This window comes from Salmo salar, chromosome ssa26, assembly GCF_905237065.1.
Source record: "Salmo salar chromosome ssa26, Ssal_v3.1, whole genome shotgun sequence".
Lineage (NCBI taxonomy): Eukaryota > Metazoa > Chordata > Actinopteri > Salmoniformes > Salmonidae > Salmo > Salmo salar.
This window is the reverse complement of record NC_059467.1, coordinates 22,133,855-22,155,000: the sequence shown is the minus strand read 5'-3', so window position 1 is coordinate 22,155,000 and position 21,146 is coordinate 22,133,855. Positions and strand designations below refer to the sequence as shown.

At 47.0% G+C, this 21,146-nt stretch overlaps 1 protein-coding gene across 2 annotated transcripts in view; it reads right to left on the bottom strand.

The window, feature by feature from the left end:
• The window catches only part of LOC106587383 (RNA-binding Raly-like protein), an 87,244-nt gene that overhangs the window by 50,683 nt on the left and 15,415 nt on the right, over positions 1-21,146 (bottom strand). For both annotated transcript variants that reach the window (XM_014175737.2, XM_014175736.2), the window contains exon 2: positions 6,073-6,148. In XM_014175737.2, coding sequence (XP_014031212.1) covers positions 6,073-6,148 — 76 coding nt within the window. The remainder of the gene's footprint in view (positions 1-6,072; positions 6,149-21,146) is intronic.

Here is a 21,146-nt window from a genome sequence, read left to right as displayed (position 1 = left end):
TCTCTAACTAGACCCCGACCTTATCTCTATATAGACCCTGGCCTTATCTCCAACTAGACCCTGACCTTATCTTCTCTAACTAGACCCTGACCTTATCTTCTCTAACGAGACCCTGACCTAATCTCTAACTAGACCCTGACCTTAGCTCTAACTAGACCCCGACCTTATCTCTAACTAGACCCCGACCTTATCTCTATATAGACCCTGGCCTTATCTCCAACTAGACCCTGACCTTATCTTCTCTAACTAGACCCTGACCTTATCTCTAACTAGACCCTGACCTTATCTCTAACTAGACCCTGACCGTATCTCTATCTAGACCCTGACCTTATCTCTATCTAGACCCTGACCTTATCTCTATCTGGACCCTGACCTTATCTCTATCTGGACCCTGACCTTATCTCTATCTGGACCCTGACCTTATCTCTAACTAGACCCTGACCTTATCTCTAACTAGACCCTGACCTTATCTCTATCTGGACCCTGACCTTATCTCTAACTAGACCCTGACCTTATCTCTATCTGGACCCTGACCTTATCTCTATCTGGACCCTGACCTTATCTCTATCTGGACCCTGACCTTATCTCTAACTAGACCCTGACCTTATCTCTAACTAGACCCTGACCTTATCTCTATCTAGACCCTGACCTTATCTCTATCTGGACCCTGACCTTATCTCTATCTGGACCCTGACCTTATCTCTATCTGGACCCTGACCTTATCTCCATCTAGACCCTGACCTTATCTCTAACTGGACCCTGACCTTATCTCTAACTAGACCCTGACCTTATCTCTATCTAGACCCTGACCTTATCTCTATCTGGACCCTGACCTTATCTCTATCTGGACCCTGACCTTATCTCTATCTGGACCCTGACCTTATCTCTAACTAGACCTTATTTCTAACTAGACCCTGACCTTATCTCTAACTAGACCCTGACCTTACCTCTAACTAGTCCCTGACCTTATCTCTAACTAGACCGTGACCTTATCTCTAACTAGACCCAGACCTTATCTCTATCTAGACCCTGACCTTATCTCTATCTTTTTTAACATTTAACTTTTTTAGTTTAACCTTTATTTAACTAGGAAAGTCAGTTAAGAACAAATTCTTATTTACAATGACGGCCTATGAACAGTGGGTTAACTGCCTCGTTCAGGGGCAGAACAACATATTTTTACCTAGTCAGCTCGGGGATTCGATCTAGCAACCTTTAGGTTACTGGCCCAACTCTCTAACTGCTAGATACCTGCCACCCAACCTTATCGCTGACCTTATCTCCATCTAGACCCTGACCTTATCTCTATCTAGACCCTGACCTTATCTCCATCTAGACCCTGACCTTATCTCTATCTAGACCCTTACCTTATCTCCATCTAGACCCTGACCTTATCTCCATCTAGACCCTGACCTTATCTCTATCTAGACCCTGACCTTATCTCTATCTAGACCCTGACCTTATCTCTATCTAGACCCTTACCTTATCTCTATCTGGACCCTTACCTTATCTTCACACCACCTCTGGAGCCCACAACACTGACTGGGACTGTTACTGTAGACAGAACTGACCTTTACCCTCAGCCTAAGGATGTGGAACACTGTACAGCAGGAAGGCTGCATTTATGGAACAGAGGAGGAGGAAGATGAGTGTTTGAGCAGTGGAGTATATAATGTTTGGGTCACCTTTTATGGTTTACTTGTCTGACCTCACAGAGGCCTCATTTACCTATTGACCTGGCCCTGTTAGCAGTCAGGACCATACTTTATCTAGACAAGCACAGGGAGAGAAGAAGTGAGCCAACAAATCCCAGAGGCTAACCTTACACCCCTGGCTTGTAGACCACCAGGGAAGGGGGCTGAGGTCATGGCCGTAGCCCAGTGCGTGTGCCCTTGGCTGGGTTGCCCATGCAGCCAGAGTCCCTGCATGGAGATGGAGCCTCCACACCTGGGTGCCTCTATAAGAGCCTGTCACCACTCTATTAATCAGACTGTAACCTGGACACCCGGCCTGGGCTGAACAGTAACAGGACCCAGAGCTATGTGACATCTCATTACACTAAAGGTTTATTCTCTCTCTCATCCCAGGAGTGACCACCCTCACCTCCCAAATACCACACTAGATATTATATTATACGCACCCCACCCCTACCCTCCTCTGCCCGCTCTACAGCACTTTTTTTGCCAAGAGTGACCACCCTCATCCCAAATAACACACTCGCTAATCCTCCATAGCATCCTCCCACCCCGTGCCCCGGTGGCTGGCTGGCCCTAACCAGACAGTCTAATAGGGCAGTGAAGTGTGGTGCGTGCCATTGGCCCCAGCAGCTGCAGATAGTTCATGCCCCTATTCCAGCCTTGCGCCCACCCCCCTGACCCCCTTTCCCTTTCTAAGCCTGTGACAGATGGATCTGATCTATTATTACTCCCCATCCAATCGCCAGGCCCCCCCCCCAGTAATGAAAACAGATGATACCACATTAGAGGAATGGAGCACATAGAGGGAGAGCAGAGTGAAAATACACAAGACCAGATGCCTAGCACACACTGCCCTGTGTTCAATCAGGCCCTCATCTCCTGCCTCCTCTCATTCTCTCCACTGAGGGAAAATGGAGTGGACAGTAATGACCGGTGTAATTCCAGGGTCCAAGCTGGACCTTCATATTTACAAGTGAATGCTTACATGGCCACAGAACAGTGCCGATGAGTGTTGAGGGTTTAGAGTTGCAGTGACTCCCTATGGGCTCAGATGAAAAGGCAGGGAATTATTACTGTAAATGTTCATGTTAAAACGTATAGCATATACAATAATTACACAATAACAAATGTGATTGTAATACAAATTGATTCCACTCGTCTTTGCTTTCACAAACACATGTAAAGCTATAGTTTGGAGAATTTTTGGTTCCTAAATACGTTACAAATGTATTGGAAACAGATTATCAAGTCATTTTACATGCCATGGAACATGTTAGAATGGCAAATGCAATGTGCTCATTTTGTGAATTTCCAGTAGGGAGAGGTAATAAGCAATATTTGTGGCTCTATGCAAAACATAAGGATGCATTTTGAGTGTAGTTAGTCTTCACTCCCCTGGGCAGTTGTTTCATCCTAGTGATTCAGGGCTCTGAACTACAGAGATGTCCTATTAGACTCCCAACATTCCTCAACCTTTATAAACTCACTTACTAAAACATCTGCTGTTCCATAAAAGCACAATTAGAGAGAATAGCTGTTTGCTCATACAATCATTTACTGCTTACATTCTCCCTGCGCTGCCTGAAACTTCCAGCTCTGTGTGCCATGGGAATGTGTGTGCATGTGTGACATGTGCGTGCATGTGTGCGTGTGTGTGTGTGTGTGTGTGTGTGTGTGTGTGTGTGTGTGTGTGTGTGTGTGTGTGTGTGTGTGTGTGTGTGTGTGTGTGTGTGTGTGTGTGTGTGTGTGTGTGTGTGTGTACAAGCGTATGTGTGTAGAGAGAGAGAGAGAGAGAGAGAGACTGTTGGCTTTTCATAGCACCTGAGTCTCCGTGTACAGGACAAACAGTAACGTGAGCTTTTGTAGCAGTGCACTGGAGCGAATGTGCAATGGCAGCTGTATCTCTGCCCCAAACAGTGTGAAACTGTGCCCCCATCCCTCATCCCACAGCTGGGCCACGCAGAGCCACACAGCCCCTGTCACCGCCTGCAGCCCTGGAGGAAACAAACGATGACAAAACCCATCCACTGTCAGGGTCATCCAAGAGCACCGTCTTCAGTGAGACAGATGAGAGTGTGAGAGAGAGCCAGAGAGCCAGAGAGAGCCAGAGAGAGAAGAGAGAAGAGAGAGAGAGAGAGAGAGAGAGAGAGAGAGAGAGAGAGAGAGAGAGAGAGAGAGAGAGAGAGAGAGAAGCTATAATATGACGTGATGTGTGTGGTCAGGTGTGTTGCTAGGTGTTTGAAGTCCATTGCTACATATCTGAACTACCAGGTGTGTATATTTCTGCTAGGTGTTTGATGTCTATTTGAAGTGTCACACTGGACTACATGTATGAGCTGTGTCATGGTGGGAATGCTGCCTTCTTGAAAGTCAGGTGTCTCTCTGTTATCTTACTCTCTTCTACATTCCATCACTGAAGTGTGCCTTTGGTGTGTTCAAAGCCATGTCTATGTCTGTTATCCCAGGTGTGTGTTACATGTCCTACATCAGTGGAGACCACTCTGTTGGAGAGAGGTGAGGGTGACAGGTGCAGGGGGAGGGGACTGGGGTAGTGTGGGAGGGGTGGGCTTGGAAAGAAAAGGGGTTCCATTGGTATGAGGGAACAGCGGGTTGAGGGTTAGGGTTGTACCAGGATGTGGACATGAAGCTAGGGTTACGGTTAGAGTTGTGGTTGAGGCTAGAGTTGAACTGGGATGTGGACTTGAATCTAGGGTTAGGGGTTAGGGGACAGGGCAGGTCAGACAGAGAGAGGGTGTGGTAGAGGTGCAGAAAGAGGTGTGATGCAGATTAAAGGCACCTAAAGGGCAGGGTGTGGGCGGAACATTCCTGCTATAACCACATACGATACACCAGGGTGATTCCCATCCTTGGGGTGATCCCTGGAGCTCCCCGGGATGGACAGGGAATACTGGCATCACCATAGTAACCTCTAGGGTCACATACCACACAGTTTTAAAAAGAGAAAACAGAACATTCTGCTCCATTTCACTCCATTGTAAAGGGTGGCAATATATTTGACCATGAATGTATAATGTTGCTGTCCTGATATGACATATATTCCTCCAGCTATCTCAGCACAGTTACCATAACTCTGGTGTAGCTGCAGGGCTGCCTAGCCAATGGCTAACAGTTAACCATAATCAGATCCAATCACATGCATGCACGTTATCAACAGATTGATTAAAACATTGAGTAAGACAGCCCAGATAGAACATACAGTATGTAAGGGATAATCAATGAGGGGCTATGCGTTCTATGGAAAATAGTGAATGACGTGGAAGGTGTGGTCCACAACGTGTTAGCGGAGTGGAACTGACCTTCCACAGAGTTGCATTATTTTCCAGAGAACGCATAGAGCCCTGAGTTGATGATCCCTTTTATACCATGGCTATAGTTTAACACATTTGCTGCTAAAAATGTGTTCATTTGCAGGTAGAAATGTGTTCAACATCCACTGCAGTAGGTAGCAAGTTTACTAGATAACTACAGTAGTTGCCTTGGTAACCAAGCAAACAGACTTGCCAGTTTAGCTAACTAAACTGTTGTGGAAAATTTGATCCAAAGATTAAGGCAGAGGCTATTTAATTGTATAACAGAAATATCTTCAATCAAGCAGCTGCATGGGAGATCTATCTCTGATTTCACAGGGAACAACTGAAAGAATAAATTGTTTCATGCCCCTTATATAGTGGGAGGTCATAATACAATCATACTGTTTACACAACAGATATTTTCTAAGAGCAACAGTTCCAGAACACAACGGCCTTGTGTTAGGGTGTCGACATAACAGGAGTCTATGAAATGCACAACATCACAGTTCAAAACAGAAAATGTTCCTTGAGAAGTTACAACAGCTCACCCCAAATTCTGTCACAACAAAACCATCAGTCCTAGCTTGCTATTAGGAAAATCGAAATCAACAATACCAATAATGTTTTCAATGCGACTTTGCTTTCAAAAGCAACTCAAACTTAGAACATATAAGAATGAACTAAAGCCATTGAATTCAACCGTGCAAATATACTGTGCTTTATAGGGAAATAATGCACGCTCTAGAATGTCCTTCAAGCCAATCAGAAACTAATATTCCACAGTGCCATGGTATAAATTATTATATAGTATAAAATATATTGTGTGTGTGTGCGTGTGTGTGCGCGCGTTTCTCTGGTTTATCCCCATTTCTCAGTAGGGGCAAACACACCCAGCAACAACCTTATTTCATTACCCACAACCCATCACCAGCTGGGATATTTGCCACGGCAACAGAGGTGCTGCTGTAGGGTACACATAACAGAGAGAAGAGTGTGTGTGTGTGTTACACGCAGGTTAGCAGTCTAAAGTGATGTGAAAGTATATAAACTGATATGAAACTCACCCGTATGGATTGCTGCTGGGTCTCTTGCTGCTGGTCCTGGAACGGCTGGACTTCAGCTCTCCACTCATGCTAATGTCTGTAAAGAACAACACAACCACAGTCAGATATGAAAAGGCATGGCACAGTATGGCATAACTCGCTCCAGCACTACGAATACCAGGCTGTTTCTGTTTTAACCAACCATATCTTTTCTGTTTTTACTCTGTTGTTGTCGTCATGTGGCATGAAAAGGACAGTGGTTGGCAGAAACAGACTGGCAGCCAGGCTGTCTATCTACACACTGACACTAACTGTGTCTCTGTTGGCTCCAACCAGCATCAGAAACACACATGTCTGTACATCAAGAGACTCTTGTCACAGCACATTAGCTCACTGGCGTTGAGACACGTGGCACTGGTCATTCCGACTTGCACACATATGTGTTCACACACACACATACATTCATGCATTCATACACACACGCACACGCACACACACACACACACACACACACAAACAAATACACGCACACACACACACACAACATTCACACACCATCCCCACGGCTCAATTATACCGGAGCCATCTTGATTATTGCACATGCCAGAGCACCTCTCCCTTCATGGTGTGTGAGAGGGGATGGTGGTTCAGAGAAGAGGGAAGAGAAGAGAGGCCATTCTAACATGGACAGATGGGAGAGGGGACTAGAGCGTGACTGAGCCGGCTGCAGAGAGAGAGATGTAATGGGGGAGTGTGCATCTTTGTGTGTGTGGTGGGCTTGTATTATTATCCTTGTGGGTACTGGAAAACCCCAAAAGTCCCCACAAGGATGGTAAAAAAAGGAAAATTCCCAGGTCCCCATGAGGACAAAGGTTATTTTAGATTTAGGGTTAGGATTACAATTAGGGTTAGAATTACGGTTAGGGGTTAGGTTTAGGGTTAGGAGTTAGGGTTAGGTTTGGGGTAAGGATTTTAAATGAAATAACATTTTAGGTCCCCACAAGGATAGTAAAACATATGCTGTATGTGTGTGCCTTTGTGTAGGTTTGCCCTCCCCTTTTTATATCCTGACCAAGCTAATTTGCCTGTCCTCCAGGGTCTGGGTGTGACCTAGGTCTCCTCCACCTCATGGCCCGGCTCGGGCTCTCCCTGCTGGGGTTGGCAAGGTGGGTCAGGCTGGCAGAGTGGCAGTACTCTGGAGCTCAGGTCCATGGCCAGCCTAGCCTCCCACAGTGACAGCATGCCTGATAAGCGGAGCTGTGCTGCCTAAATGCCCTCCGTCTGTCACAGGGAAATGTATGGGCTCTCAGTCTGCAGAGTTTTGACAACGCACCCCGCTGTCCACTGCCTCCTGTCCACATCCAGTGGCACACATGGGTCAACAACCACCGACAGATACAGTATGCACAAACAAGCAAAGTATACACACTGCTGGTAGGAATATGCCTTGCTGAATGTAATTTCTAACTATTTCATGTCTTCTGAAGAGACATTTAGAAGAGCATTTGAAACCACCCCCAAGCCCACAGCTAAAGTGGCTTGCGAAAGTATTCACCCCCTTGGCATTTTTCCCATTTTGTTGCCTTACAACCTGGCATTAAAATGGATTCTGGGGGGGGGGGTTGTATCAATTGATTTACACAACATGCCTACCACTTTGAAGATGCAAAATGATTTTTATTGTGAAACAACCAAGAAATAAGACAAAACAAATTCAAACTTGAGCATGCATAACTATTCACCCCCCCAAAGTCAATACTTTGTAGAGCCACCTTTTTCAGCAATATTACAGCTGCAAGTCTCTTGGGGTATGTCTCTATAAGCTTGGCACATCTAGCCATTGGGATTTTTGCCCATTCTTCAAGGCAAAACTGCTCCAGCTCCTTCAAGTTGGATGGGTTCCGCTGGTGTACAGCAATCCTTAAGTCATACCACAGATTCTCAATTGGATTGAGGTCTGGGCTAGGACTAGGCTATTCCAAGACATTTAAATGTTTCCCCTTAAACCACTCGAGTGTTGCTTTAGCAGTATGCTTTGGGTCATTGTCCTGCTGGAAGGTGACCCTCCGTCCCAGTCTCAAACCTCTGGAAGACTGAAACAGGTTTCCATCAACAATTTCCCTGTATTTAGCGCCATCCATCATCCCTTCAATTCTGACAAGTTTCCCAGTCCCTGCCAATGAAAAACATCCCCACAGCATGATGCTGCCACCACTGGGGATGGTGGGATGGTGTTCTCGGGGTGATGAGAATTGTTGGGTTTGCGCCAGACATAGCATTTTCCTTGATGGCCAAAAAGCGAAATTGTAGTCTTATCTGACCAGAGTACCTTCTTCCATATGTTTGGGGTGTCTCCCACATGCCTTTTGGCAAACACCAAACGTGTTTGCTTATTGTTTTCTTTAAGCAATGGCTTTTTTTCTGGCTGCTCTTCCGTAAAGCCCAGCTCTGTGGAATGTACAGCTTAAAGTGGTCCTGTGGACAGATATTCCAATTTCCACTGTGGAGCTTTGCAGCTCCTTCAGGGTTATCTTTGGTTTCTTTGATGCCTCTCTGATTAATGCCCTCCTTGCCTAGTCTGTGAGTTTTGGTGGGTGGCCCTCTCTTGACAGGTTTGTTGTGGTGCCATATTCTTTCCATTTTTTAATAATGGATTTAATGGTGCTCCGTGGGATGTTCAAAGTTTTGGATATTTTTTTTATAACCCAACCCTGATCTGTACTTCTCCACAACTTTGTCCCTGACCTGTTTGGAGAGCTCCTTGGTCTTCATGGTGCCGTTTGCTTGGTGGTGCCGCTTGCTTAGTGGTGTTGCAGACTCTGGGGCCTTTCAAAACAGGTGTATATATACTGAGATCATGTGACAGATCATGTGACACTTAGATTGCACACAGGTGGACTTTATTTAACTAATTATGTCACTTCTGAAGGTAATTGGTTGCACCAGATCTTATTTAGGGGCTTCATAGCAAAGGGGGTGAATACATATGCACGCACCACTTTTCCATTTTAATTTTATTTTTAGAATTGTTTGAAAAAAATGTTTTATTTCACTTCACCAATTTGGACTATTTTGTGTATGTCCATTACATGAAATCCAAATAAAAATCAATTTAAATTATAGGTTGTAATAAAACAAAATACGAAAAACGCCAAGGGGGATGAATACTTTTGCAAGGCACTGTATACCCTATCAAAACGAATTTTGAATAAGCAATTAGTAGCATTGAGATGGTATTGCAGGTTAGCTGCATCACAACAACGTTAACCCCACAGGCTTCAGTAGTGACTACAACACGGTTGGGGGACTACTGTCCCTCTTGTTATGTTTACTGAGCTAATCGATTACATGATAAAGCCTTTACAGAGAGAGAGAGAGGGAGGGAGAGGGAGAGGGAGAGGGAGAGAGAGAGAGAGAGAGGGAGAGAGAGAGAGCCCATGCATCCTGCTCTACAGGGGACCAGCCTCAGGAGAGAGGGATGTGCTGTTTGGTAAACACACTACAACACAAGGCAATTACATTTCCCTACTGCCTTCTCCATTTAAACACAAAGCAGGATGCCTCTCAATGCTAAAAAACACGACTACAAAGCTTTCAATGTCTGCAGTGGACAGAACATGATTAGCGTGCCAATAATTTTGACTTTGTTGTTGATGTGTTCTTTTGTTTGGCTGTTTGAGAGACTTTTCGACTCGTAAGCAACCTGGCCAGTGGTGAGTAGGTGGTTTGAAGTACAGTAGACCAACATGGAGCCTAGAGGAAACCCATCACTCTCATGAACCTGGTTGTATAAGTTCAAATAACCACCAGTATGTTGCTACATTTTCATTCAATTTCACATGTTGCAACTCTAAATGTCTCATCTCGCCATAACTCTGCACTACAGAAAACTCCTGTATAGTTTTTGATTATTTCAAAGTTCTCATTTTGAGTGGGCAAGACTGCTTCCAAGCCACATGGTTCCATATAGTTAAACCTAGAGTAGTCGAAATGGGGAAGATGGGTGAATGAGGCAGACTCTGAGCTTGGGGAATGAGACAGGCTCTGAGCTGGGGGAATGAGACAGGCTCTGAGCTGGGGGAATGAGACAGGCTCTGAGCTGAGGGAATGAGACATGCTCTGAGCTGGGGGAATGAGACAGGCTCTGAGCTAAGGGAATGAGACAGGCTCTGAGCTAAGGGAATGAGACATGCTCTGAGCTGGGGGAATGAGACAGGCTCTGAGCTGGGGGAATGAGACATGCTCTGAGCTGGGGGAATGAGACATGCTCTGAGCTGGGGGAATGAGACAGGCTCTGAGCTGGGGGAATGAGACAGGCTCTGAGCTGGGGGAATGAGACAGGCTCTGAGCTGGGGGAATGAGACAGGCTCTGAGCTTGGGGAATGAGACAGGCTCTGAGCTGGGGTAATGAGACAGGCTATGAGATGGATGAATGAAACAGGCTCTGAGCTGGGGTAATGAGACAGGCTCTGAGCTTGGGGAATGAGACAGGCTCTGAGCTTGGGGAATGAGACATGCTCTGAGCTTGGGGAATGAGACATGCTCTGAGCTGGGGGAATGAGACAGGCTCTGAGCTGGGGGAATGAGACAGGCTCTGAGATGGGTGAATGAAACAGGCTATGAGTTGGGGGAATGAGACAGGCTATGAGCTGGGGGACTGAGACAGGCTCTGAGCTTGGGGAATGAGACAGGCTCTGAGCTTGGGGAATGAGACATGCTCTGAGCTGGGGGAATGAGACAGGCTCTGAGCTAAGGGAATGAAACAGGCTATGAGTTGGGGGAATGAGACAGGCTATGAGCTAGGGGAATGAGACAGGCTCTGAGATGAGTGAATGAAACAGGTTCTGAGTTGGGGTAATTAGACAGTCTCTGAGCTTGGGGAATGAGACAGACTCTGAGATGGGTAAATGAGACAAGCTCTGAGCTAGGGTAATGAGACAGGCTCTGAGCTAGGGTAATGAGACAGGCTCTGAGCTAGGGTAATGAGACAGGCTCTGAGCTAGGGTAATGAGACAGGCTCTGAGCTGGGAGAATGAGACAGGCTCTGAGCTGGGTGAATGCACGCATAACTAGACTTACTGTAAGTGTAAGTCGCTTTGAAAAAAACTATGTTAAAATGGCATATATTATTATATTCCCAGCTCCTGAACCATTAACAGATTACCAAACCATATTCCCCACCCCTGAGCAATCTACAGACAACCAAACAATTTTACCCACTCCTCAGCCATCTCAAAAATACCAAAAAGGCTGTGCTTACACAGGCAGTCCAATTCTGATATGTCTTTCTGCTAATTGTTTTTTTAACCAATCACATCAGATATTCTCATATCAGATCTTTTTCAGAGCTGATCTGATTTGTCCAGAGAGCAATTAGGGGGGGAATCAGAATTGGGCTACCTGTGTAAATGCAGCAAAAGTCTTCCCCACTCCTGACCCATCTACAGTAGACCACACTGCATGCGCCCCCCCTCCAAGCGAGACCAACTGTCACTCATCAGGAGCTGCCAATCAGTGGGAGCACTATCTGGGTGCGTTCCGCTGCCAAATCGGAAAATTGCATCAACAAATGGTGAATTCCTGCCAGTTCACGCTGGGTTAAAAAAAGTGTTACAGTTGTCCACAAAAAATTACACTGCCGACTGAAGTGGAAAAGGGTTCAAATTGCTCATTGAACAAAGGGATGTTTGGGGGAGTGTTGTGCTAATAATCGCCAACTACATGGGAGGTGTGAATTGCAGACAATTACCACGTGCCATGTGCTCAGATAGAAGCCATAGCTATTAGCCTAAACAAAGAAAACCATGTTTTAAAGTGGCACTCCAGTCGGCTTTTCACCTCATTTATCACCTGATTACAAACAGTAGCGGTGCCTGAGTAAAATAACTAGGGAAGCCAAGCCCCCACCTACCCCCATAACCTGTTAATTAATATGCCTTGCGACTGTGATATATAGGCCTAAAGGCCAAGACAATAAGAAGACACAGTGGCAGAATAAATTCAACCACCCCTTAGTTTTTTCACAAAACCGGATAGCAACCTCTGTCCAGTGAAGTCCACAAAGCATATTGCATGTACAGTAACAGACCTACAGCATGGTCAAGCAAGTTAATGTTTCCCACATTTTCGGACCACTGAACAACTACTGATTTAGAACCACAGAGAGATATCACAAGTCACAAGAAAAACAGGAACTGCCTCCACTATTCCAGCACCATTTCAACTTCAACATTTCATCATCAAATCACCTCTGCTTAGTCTAATACAGTGACAACAAAAAGATACCAAAAATAATTTTGTCCAATCAGCGTAAGCTAAATATGATGTGGCTGTCCATGTTTCTGATTTCTGTGCATGTGTGTGTGTGCACGTTCGTGCATGTAGAGAAACATGTTGACTCACCCTACATGTAGAGAAACGCCAATGCCATCCTCCTCTCTTTCATGTTAATGAAACAGTCTGTCATACAGTACACACTTTTATTTGTTGTTGTCTTAGGCTACCTGGCTAAAATGCTTGCTCGCTAGCCTAACTTCCATTCATGGGCACGTTAGCTAGTTAACATTCGCCTTCTACATCTAGCTACATATTGAACTTCCATTCTCTCAGGCCAGGGTCACAACAATGTATGAATTAATGGTTGGATCAGAATCACCATTATAATCATTGGCCGATATGGAGAATTAATTAAAACCACAAATCCAAATCCCTATCTCCATCCATGGCTAATTTAGGAAAGGGCCAATTTTAGCTAGCTGGCTAGCTAGCCACCGGAAGACAACAACACAACAAGATGCAACAATGAACGTTTTTCTGTCAATTAATTTCAATGGGATTTAATAGGAGGGATGCCAAATCCTAGCTGGCTTCCCTTGACACTTTTTTTGGTGTGCCAGGACCATTCACAGTTAAGCTCACTCAGTACAGCTCTCATTGGCAAATTTTGTATACTATTTATGTCAAGGGAGCTCAGATGCTCGCTGGCTTCCTTTGCCTTCAATGCTACTGGGGGCAACAATGTTATATTTGTTTGGACCAGACAGCATCAGATAGATAGCCTACACGAAAATTATGAAACAGAGAGACGAAAGATACATTATTTAATGTTTTTTTTCTTGGTAATTTTTTAATACACGCCACTGTTTACAAACAAAAGGCACATCTCAATAGGTGGTCCAGATAAGTCATGACATTGCAGTTTTGACATTGCAGACACTCTTTTGTTCTCTTCTGCTCCTCTATTGTTCCTATTTTAATTTATTTTATTTCACCTTTACTTAACCAGGTAGGCCAGTTGAGAACAAGTTCTCATTTACAACTGCGACCTGGCCAAGATAAAGCAAAGCAGTACGACACAAACAACACAGAGTTACACATGGGATAAACAAACGTACAGTCAATAACACAGTAGGCAATAAATAGGCCAATAGTGGCGAAGTAATTACAATTGAGCAATTTACACTGGAGTGATATATGTGCAGATGAGGATGTGCAAGTAGAAATACTGGTGTGCAAAAGAGCAGAAAAACAAAAACAAATATGGGGATGAGGTAGGTAGTTGGTTGGATGGGCTATTTACAGATGGGCTGTGTACAGCTGCAGCGATTGGTAAGCAGCTCTGACAGCTGACGCTTAAAGTTAGTGAGGGAGATATGTCTCCAACTTCAGTGATTTTTGCAATTCGTTCCAGTCATTGGCAGCAGAGAACTGGAAGGAAAGGCAGCCAAAGAAGGTGTTGGCTTTGGGGATGACCAGTGAAATATACCTGCTGGAGCGCGTGCTATGGGTGGATGTTTTTTTATTTTTTATTTTTTTGTGGATGTTGCTATGGTGACCAGTGAGCTGAGATAAGGCGGAGCTTTACCTAGCAAAGACTTATAGATGACCTGGAGTCAGTGGGTTTGGCGACGAATACGTAGCGAGGACCAGCCAACGAGAGCATACAGGTCGCAGTGGCGGGTAGTATATGGGGCTTTGGTGACAAAACGGATGGCACTCTGATAGACTGCATCCAATTTGCTGAGTAGAGTGTCGGAGGCTAATTTGTAAATTACATCGCCGAAGTCAAGGATCGGTAGGATAGTCAGTTTTACGAGGGTATGTTTGGCAGCATGAGTGAAGGAGGCTTTGTTGCAAAATAGGAATCTAATTCTAGATTTAACTTTGGATTGGAGATGCTCAAGCAAGGGGGAGGCCGATGACATCACGGGTTCCCATCAGACCAACTCATTGAATGCCCTACTCCTTGAAGTTTACAGTTATGTCTAAAAAACAAAATTTTTCTCAAAACATAATGTTTTACCCTTTAGTGTCTGCACTTTACTGTATTTATACTAGGGATGTCACTTTTCAACAGTAAACGTTCATACATTTCTGGAGGATGTCTTTAAAATGTATGTGCATCCAGGTGTACTTATCTGGGTGAGTCAACTTATTTGAATTACATTATTTCCCTTTCCTGCAGTCAAATGACCAATTCGCCCTCTAGCGGCTTCATGGGTGGAATATTATTCATATTTTTCATCAATCCATAATTAATAAACATGATACAAAAAGTACGCCAAAAATCCTGTGTTTCTATATCAAAAAGTTTTCTGTGATGCATATAAAGTCTAATATTGGGATGCAAACTCAAAATGTAATTCATTTCAACTTTATATCTGACATGGTACAGGTGTGTTACCATCTGTGTGAGGTGTATACTTTTCTTTCAAAGTAGATTTGTTTAAGACTACCAAGAAACACTGTGTGAGCCTGATTTAGCCCACTGCAGTTTAACAAAGTGTGCTCCATTTGACGTAGAAATAATGTTTTACATAAAACTTTATTACCTAAAACAAAACATGTAATAATTTTGAGACTACAGGAAATAGATTGACTGCTATGATAAACAACTGCAGTCATGGCTGCTTTGGTTCTCAACAGCCTTGTGGCTGTTGTAATATTTTGACTGTAGAAAAACCGGATCTCTTAAAATACATTCTACAGTGATTTTTTTTACTTTTCCTGTTGAAGGTAAAAGTTGCCCCTGACCGCCTTCTCACTTCCTGCTCTGCATTTAGCTATTCAGATATTTTGTATCTTTATTGATTTTGTAAGAACGGACATTGCAATGTTTTCAGCTGTCACGATTCCCACCGACGGTGGCGCCCCCTCCTGCTCGGGTGGCGCTCGGCGGTCGTCGTCACCGGCCTATTAGCTGCCACCGATTCCCTTTTGCTTTTCCCTTTTTTTATTTTGTGACACCTGTGGTCAATTAGCCATTAGAGGGGCTATTTAGTTTAGCTGGCCCGCTCCTGTTCGTGCGGGATTAATGATTGTTTCTTGTGTGACGGCTTGTGTTCATGTCGACGTTGTTGTACGCCGCATGTATTTTCTCCCCTGTGTGTGGGAACATTTGTTTTTTTTGGTGAGTGTATATTAAAAACACCACTACCCTGTGTTCGCTGGTTCCTGCGCCTCATTCCTCCTCCACAATTACCAAGCCCTAACAGAATCCCGCACCACGATAGAAGGCATGGAATCAGCGGGAGCAGCGGCCACTCCTCTGCCCTCGATGGAGGAACGCGTACTCCACCACACGACAGTCCTCCATTGCATCGGATCGGCAATGGACCAGATGATGGAGAGGATGGACAGATGGGAGAGAAGTGGTATCCTCTCTCCACCTCCACCTGCCCCGATACAGCCATCTTCGCCTCCCATGACGTCTGGCTCTGGCGCGCTTCGTCTGGCGCTCCCGAGGGAGTACGATGGGGCGGCGGCTGGGTGCCAGGGGTTTTTGCTCCAGCTTGAGCTGTACCTGGCCACCGTTAGACCTGCTCCCACGGGGGAGGAGAGCGTGAGTGCCCTCGTTTCCTGCCTGACGGGCAGAGCTCTGGAGTGGGCGAATGCGGTCTGGAACGGTCCAGACTCGGCGAGGGACCACTACCCGGAGTTCACCCGCCGCTTTCGGGCCGTGTTCGACCACCCTCCGGAAGGAAGAGCGGCGGGTGAACGGCTGTTCCACCTCAGGCAGGAGACGAGGAGTGCCCAGGACTTCGCGCTGGACTTCAGGACCTTGGCTGCTGGGGCGGGGTGGAACGACAGGGCCCTCATAGACCACTACCGCTGCAGTCTCCGGGCGGACGTCCGCAGGGAGCTGGCCTGTCGGGACACAGCTCTGTCCCTGGACGAACTGATAGATATGTCCATACGACTGGACAACTTGCTGGCTGCCCGCGGGCGTTCGGAGAGGGTCCTGCCCGTTCCACCCCGTGCACCCCCGCCCCTACCCCTATGGAGGTAGGGGGGCCGTGCCAAGGGGCACCGGAGGAGGTGGCTCCTCCTGCACCAGCTGTGGTCGGAGAGGACACACGGCCGACCGGTGCCGGAGGAGCCAGTCTGGGAGTCGAGATGGTAGGCAGAACACTTCTCGGTTACCTCAGGTGAGTCAGCACCAGATTCACCCAGAACCCCCTGTTGGTCATGTGTTTTTACCTGTTTTGTTTACTAAATTTTTTCCCTCTTCCCAGCATAGGGCGCTAGTCGATTCAGGCGCAGCTGGGAATTTTATGGACCGTGGACTTGCCATTAAGCTGGGCATTCCGCGGGTGCCGATAGATTCTCCTTTCCCCGTGAACTCCCTAGATAGCCGACCATTAGGGTCAGGGCTAGTCAGGGAGTCTACGGTGCCACTGGACATGGTAACGCTGGGGAATCATAAGGAACGCATTCGTTTTTTCCTTATTGACTCGCCTGCGTTTCCGGTGGTGCTGGGGGTCCCCTGGCTGGCTGGTCACAATCCCCGTATTTCGTGGAAACAGGGGTTCTCCAGGGGTGGTCAGAGGAGTGTTCAGGTAGGTGCCTAGGAGTTTCCATAGGTGCCACGTCGGTGGAGAGTCCAGACCAGGTGTCCACCGTGCGCATTCCCCCGAATACGCCGATTTGGCGATCGCTTTTTGTAAAAAGAGGGCGACTAAATTACCACCTCATCGACAGGGGATTGTGCGATAGATCTCCAGGTTAACGCTGCGCTTCCCAGGAGTCACGTGTACCCCTTGTCACAGAAGGAGACGGCGGCTATGGAGACATATGTCACGGAATCCCTGGGACAGGGGTACATTCGGCCCTCCATCTCACCCGCTTCCTCGAGTTTCTTTTTGTGAAGAAAAAGGAGGGAGGTCTGCGTCCGTGCATTGATTACCGAGGTCTAAACGCTATTACGGTGGGGTTTAGTTACCCACTACCTCTCATCGCTACGGCGGTGGAATCATTTCACGGAGCGCAGTTCTTCACAAAACTGGATCTCAGGAGCGCGTATAACCTGGTGCGTATCAAGAAGGGAGACGAGTGGAAAACCGCCTTTAGTACCACATCGGGCCATTATGAGTACCTCGTCATGCCGTATGGGTTGAAAAATGCTCCAGCCGTCTTTCAATCCTTTGTTGACGAGATTCTCAGGGACCTGCACGGGCAGGGCGTGATTGTATATATCGATGACATTCTGATATATTCCGCCACCCGCTCCGGCGCATGTGTCCCTGGTGCGCAAGGTGCTTGGTAGACTGCTGAAGCATGACCTATACGTTAAGGCTGAGAAGTGTGAGTTTTCCAAACGAGCCGTCTCCTTTCTGGGTTATCGCATTTCCACCACGGGGGTGGTGATGGAGTGTGACCGCGTTAAGGCCGTGCGTAATTGGCCGACTCCAACCACGGTGAAGGAGGTGCAGCGGTTTTTAGGCTTTGCCAATTACTACCGGAGGTTTATCCGGGGTTTTGGCCAGGTAGCGGCTCCCATTACCTCACTGCTGAAGGGGGGGCCGGTGCGTTTGCGATGGTCGACGGAGGCGGACGGAGCCTTCAAGAAATTGAAGACGCTGTTCACCGACGCACCCATGTTGGCGCACCCGGACCCGTCTTTAGCGTTCGTAGTGGAGGTGGACGCATCCGAGGTTGGGGTGGGTGCCGTGCTATCACAGCGCTCGGGTGCGCCATTGAAACTCCGCCCCTGCGCTTTCTTTTCGAAGAAGCTCAGTTCGGCGGAGCGTAACTACGATGTGGGGGACAGGGAGTTGCTAGCAGTGGTTAAAGCTTTGAGGGTGTGGCGGCACTGGCTTGAGGGGGCTAAACACCCCTTTCTCATCTGGACCGACCACCGAAACCTGGAGTACATCCGGGCAGCGAGGAGACTGAATCCACGTCAGGCGAGGTGGGCCATGTTCTTCGCCCGGTTTAGGTTTACCATCTCCTATAGACCGGGTTCCCTAAATACTAAGGCCGACGCGCTGTCCCGTCTCTATGACACGGAGGACCGGCCCATCGATCCAACTCCCATCATTCCAGCGTCTAGGCTGGTGGCACCTGTGGTATGGGAGGTGGACGCGGACATCGAGCGGGCATTGGTGTTGGAACCTGCGCCTGCGCAGGTGCCCGTGGGGCGCATGTATGTGCCGCTCGGTGTTCGTGATCGTTTGATTCGGTGGGCGCACACGCTACCTACTGCGGGTCATCCTGGTGAGGCGAGGACAGTGGGGAGTCTAAGGGGGAAGTACTGGTGGCCCACCTTAGCTAAGGACGTGAGGGCCTATGTCTCTTCCTGTTCGGTGTGTGCCCAGAGTAAGGCTCCTAGGCATCTACCAAGAGGGAAGTTACAGCCCCTCCCCGTTCCACAACGACCATGGTCGCACCTGTCCATTGACTTCCTGACAGATCTTCCCCCCTCTCAGGGGAACACGGCGATTCTGGTGGTTGTGGATCGGTTCTCTAAGTCCTGCCGTCTCCTCCCATTGCCCGGTCTCCCTATGGCCCTGCAGACTGCGGAGGCCCTATTTACCCACGTCTTCCGGCACTACGGGGTGCCGGAGGACATTGTCTCTGATCGAGGTTCCCAGTTCACATCCAGGGTCTGGAGAGCGTTTATGGAGCGGCTGGGGGTCTCGGTCAGTTTGACCTCCGGTTATCACCCCGAGAGCAATGGGCAGGCGGAGAGGGTGAACCAGGAGGTGGGCAGGTTCCTGAGGTCGTATTGCCAGGACCGGCCAGGGGAGTGGGCGAGGTATATTCCCTGGGCTGAGTTAGCCCAGAACTCACTTCGCCACTCCTCTACTAACATATCACCCTTTCAGTGTGTGTTAGGTTACCAGCCGGTCCTGGCACCATGGCACCGGAGTCAGACCGAGGCTCCTGCGGTGGAGGACTGGGTCCAGCACTCCAAGGAGACCTGGAGAGCCGTCCAGGACTCACTAAAGGAGGCCAGTGCGCGGCAGAAGAGGAGTGCTGACCGCCACCGCAGTGAGGCGCCCGTGTTCGCACCGGGAGACAGGGTCTGGCTCTCGACCCGGAACCTGCCCCTCCGCGTGCCCTGCCGGAAGCTGGGGCCGCAGTGTGTGGGGCCCATCAAAGTCCTGAGGAGGATAAACGAGGTGTGTTATCGGTTGCAACTCCCTTCCTATTACCGTATTAACCTGTTGGGTCTAGGGGGCAGCATTTGCACGTCTGGATAAAAAAAATGTACCCGATTTAATCTGGTTACTAATCCTACCCAGTAACTAGAATATGCATATACTTATTATATATGGATAGAAAACACTCTAAAGTTTCCAAAACTGTTTGAATGGTGTCTGTGAGTATAACAGAACTCATTTGGCAGGCAAAACCCTGAGACATTTTCTGACAGGAAGTGGATACCTGATGTGTTGTATTGACTTTAAACCTCTCCCATTGAAAAACACAGGGGTTTAGGAATATTTTGGCACTTCCTATTGCTTCCACTAGATGTCACCAGCCTTTACAAAGTGTTTTGAGTCTTCTGGAGGGAGATCTGACCGAACAAGAGCCATGGAACGGTGATGTCCCATTAGACACCTGGCGCGCTACTTCATGTTGGGTACCCTCGTTCCAATACGTTATAAAAGGCTATGCATTCGTCCACCTTGAATATTATTCATGTTCTGGTTAAAAAGGCCCTAATGATTTATGCTATACAACGTTTGACATGTTTGAACGAACGGAAATATATTTTTCCCCTCGTTCATGACGAGAAGTCCGGCTGGCTTACATCATGTGCTAACGAGACGGAGATTTTTGGACATAAATGATGAGCTTTTTTGAACAAAACTACATTCGTTATGGACCTGTGATACCTGGAAGTGACATCTGATGAAGAGAATCAAAGGTAATGGATTATTTACATAGTATTTTCGATTTTAGATCTCCCCAACATGACGTCTAGTCTGTATCGCAACGCGTATTTTTCTGGGCACAGTGCTCAGATTATTGCAAAGTGTGATTTCCCAGTAAGGTTATTTTTAAATCTGGCAAGTTGATTGCGTTCAAAAGATGTAAATCTATAATTCTTTAAATGACAATATAATATTTTACCAATGTTTTCTAATTTTAATTATTTAATTTGTGACGCTGACTTGACTGCCGGTTATTGGAGGGAAACGATTTCCTCAACATCAATGCCATAGTAAAACGCTGTTTTTGTATATAAATATGAACTTGATAGAACTAAAAATGCATGCATTGTCTAACATAATGTCCTAGGAGTGTCATCTGATGGAGATTGTAAAAGGTTAGTGTATCATTTTAGCTGGTTTTATGGTTTTGGTGACCCTGTCTTTGACTTGACAAAACATTACACACAACTCTTGTAAATGTACTGTCCTAACATACTCTAAATTTATGCTTTCGCCGTAAAACCTTTTTGAAATCGTAAAACGTGGTTAGATTAAGGAGATGTTTATCTTTCAAATGGTGTAACATAGTTGTATTTTTGAAAAATTTGAATTTTGACATTTATTTGGATTCAAATTTGCCGCTCTTGAAATGCACCTGCTGTTGATGGAGTGCACCACAGGTGGCACGCTAGCGTCCCACCTAGCCCCAAGAGGTTAACCCCTCGTTTCATGTGTCTCTCCTCAGGCCGGTGGTAGCTGGTCCCCTTCACGAAGATGAGGTGCCGGAGGTCCCTCCGCCCCCTCTGGACATCGGGGGGTCCCCGGCGTACAGCGTAAGGGCCATTCTGGACTCGCGACGCCGGGCGAGGGGCCTACAGTACCTCGTGGACTGGGAGGGGTACGGCCCGGAGGAGAGGTGCTGGGTGCCGGCGG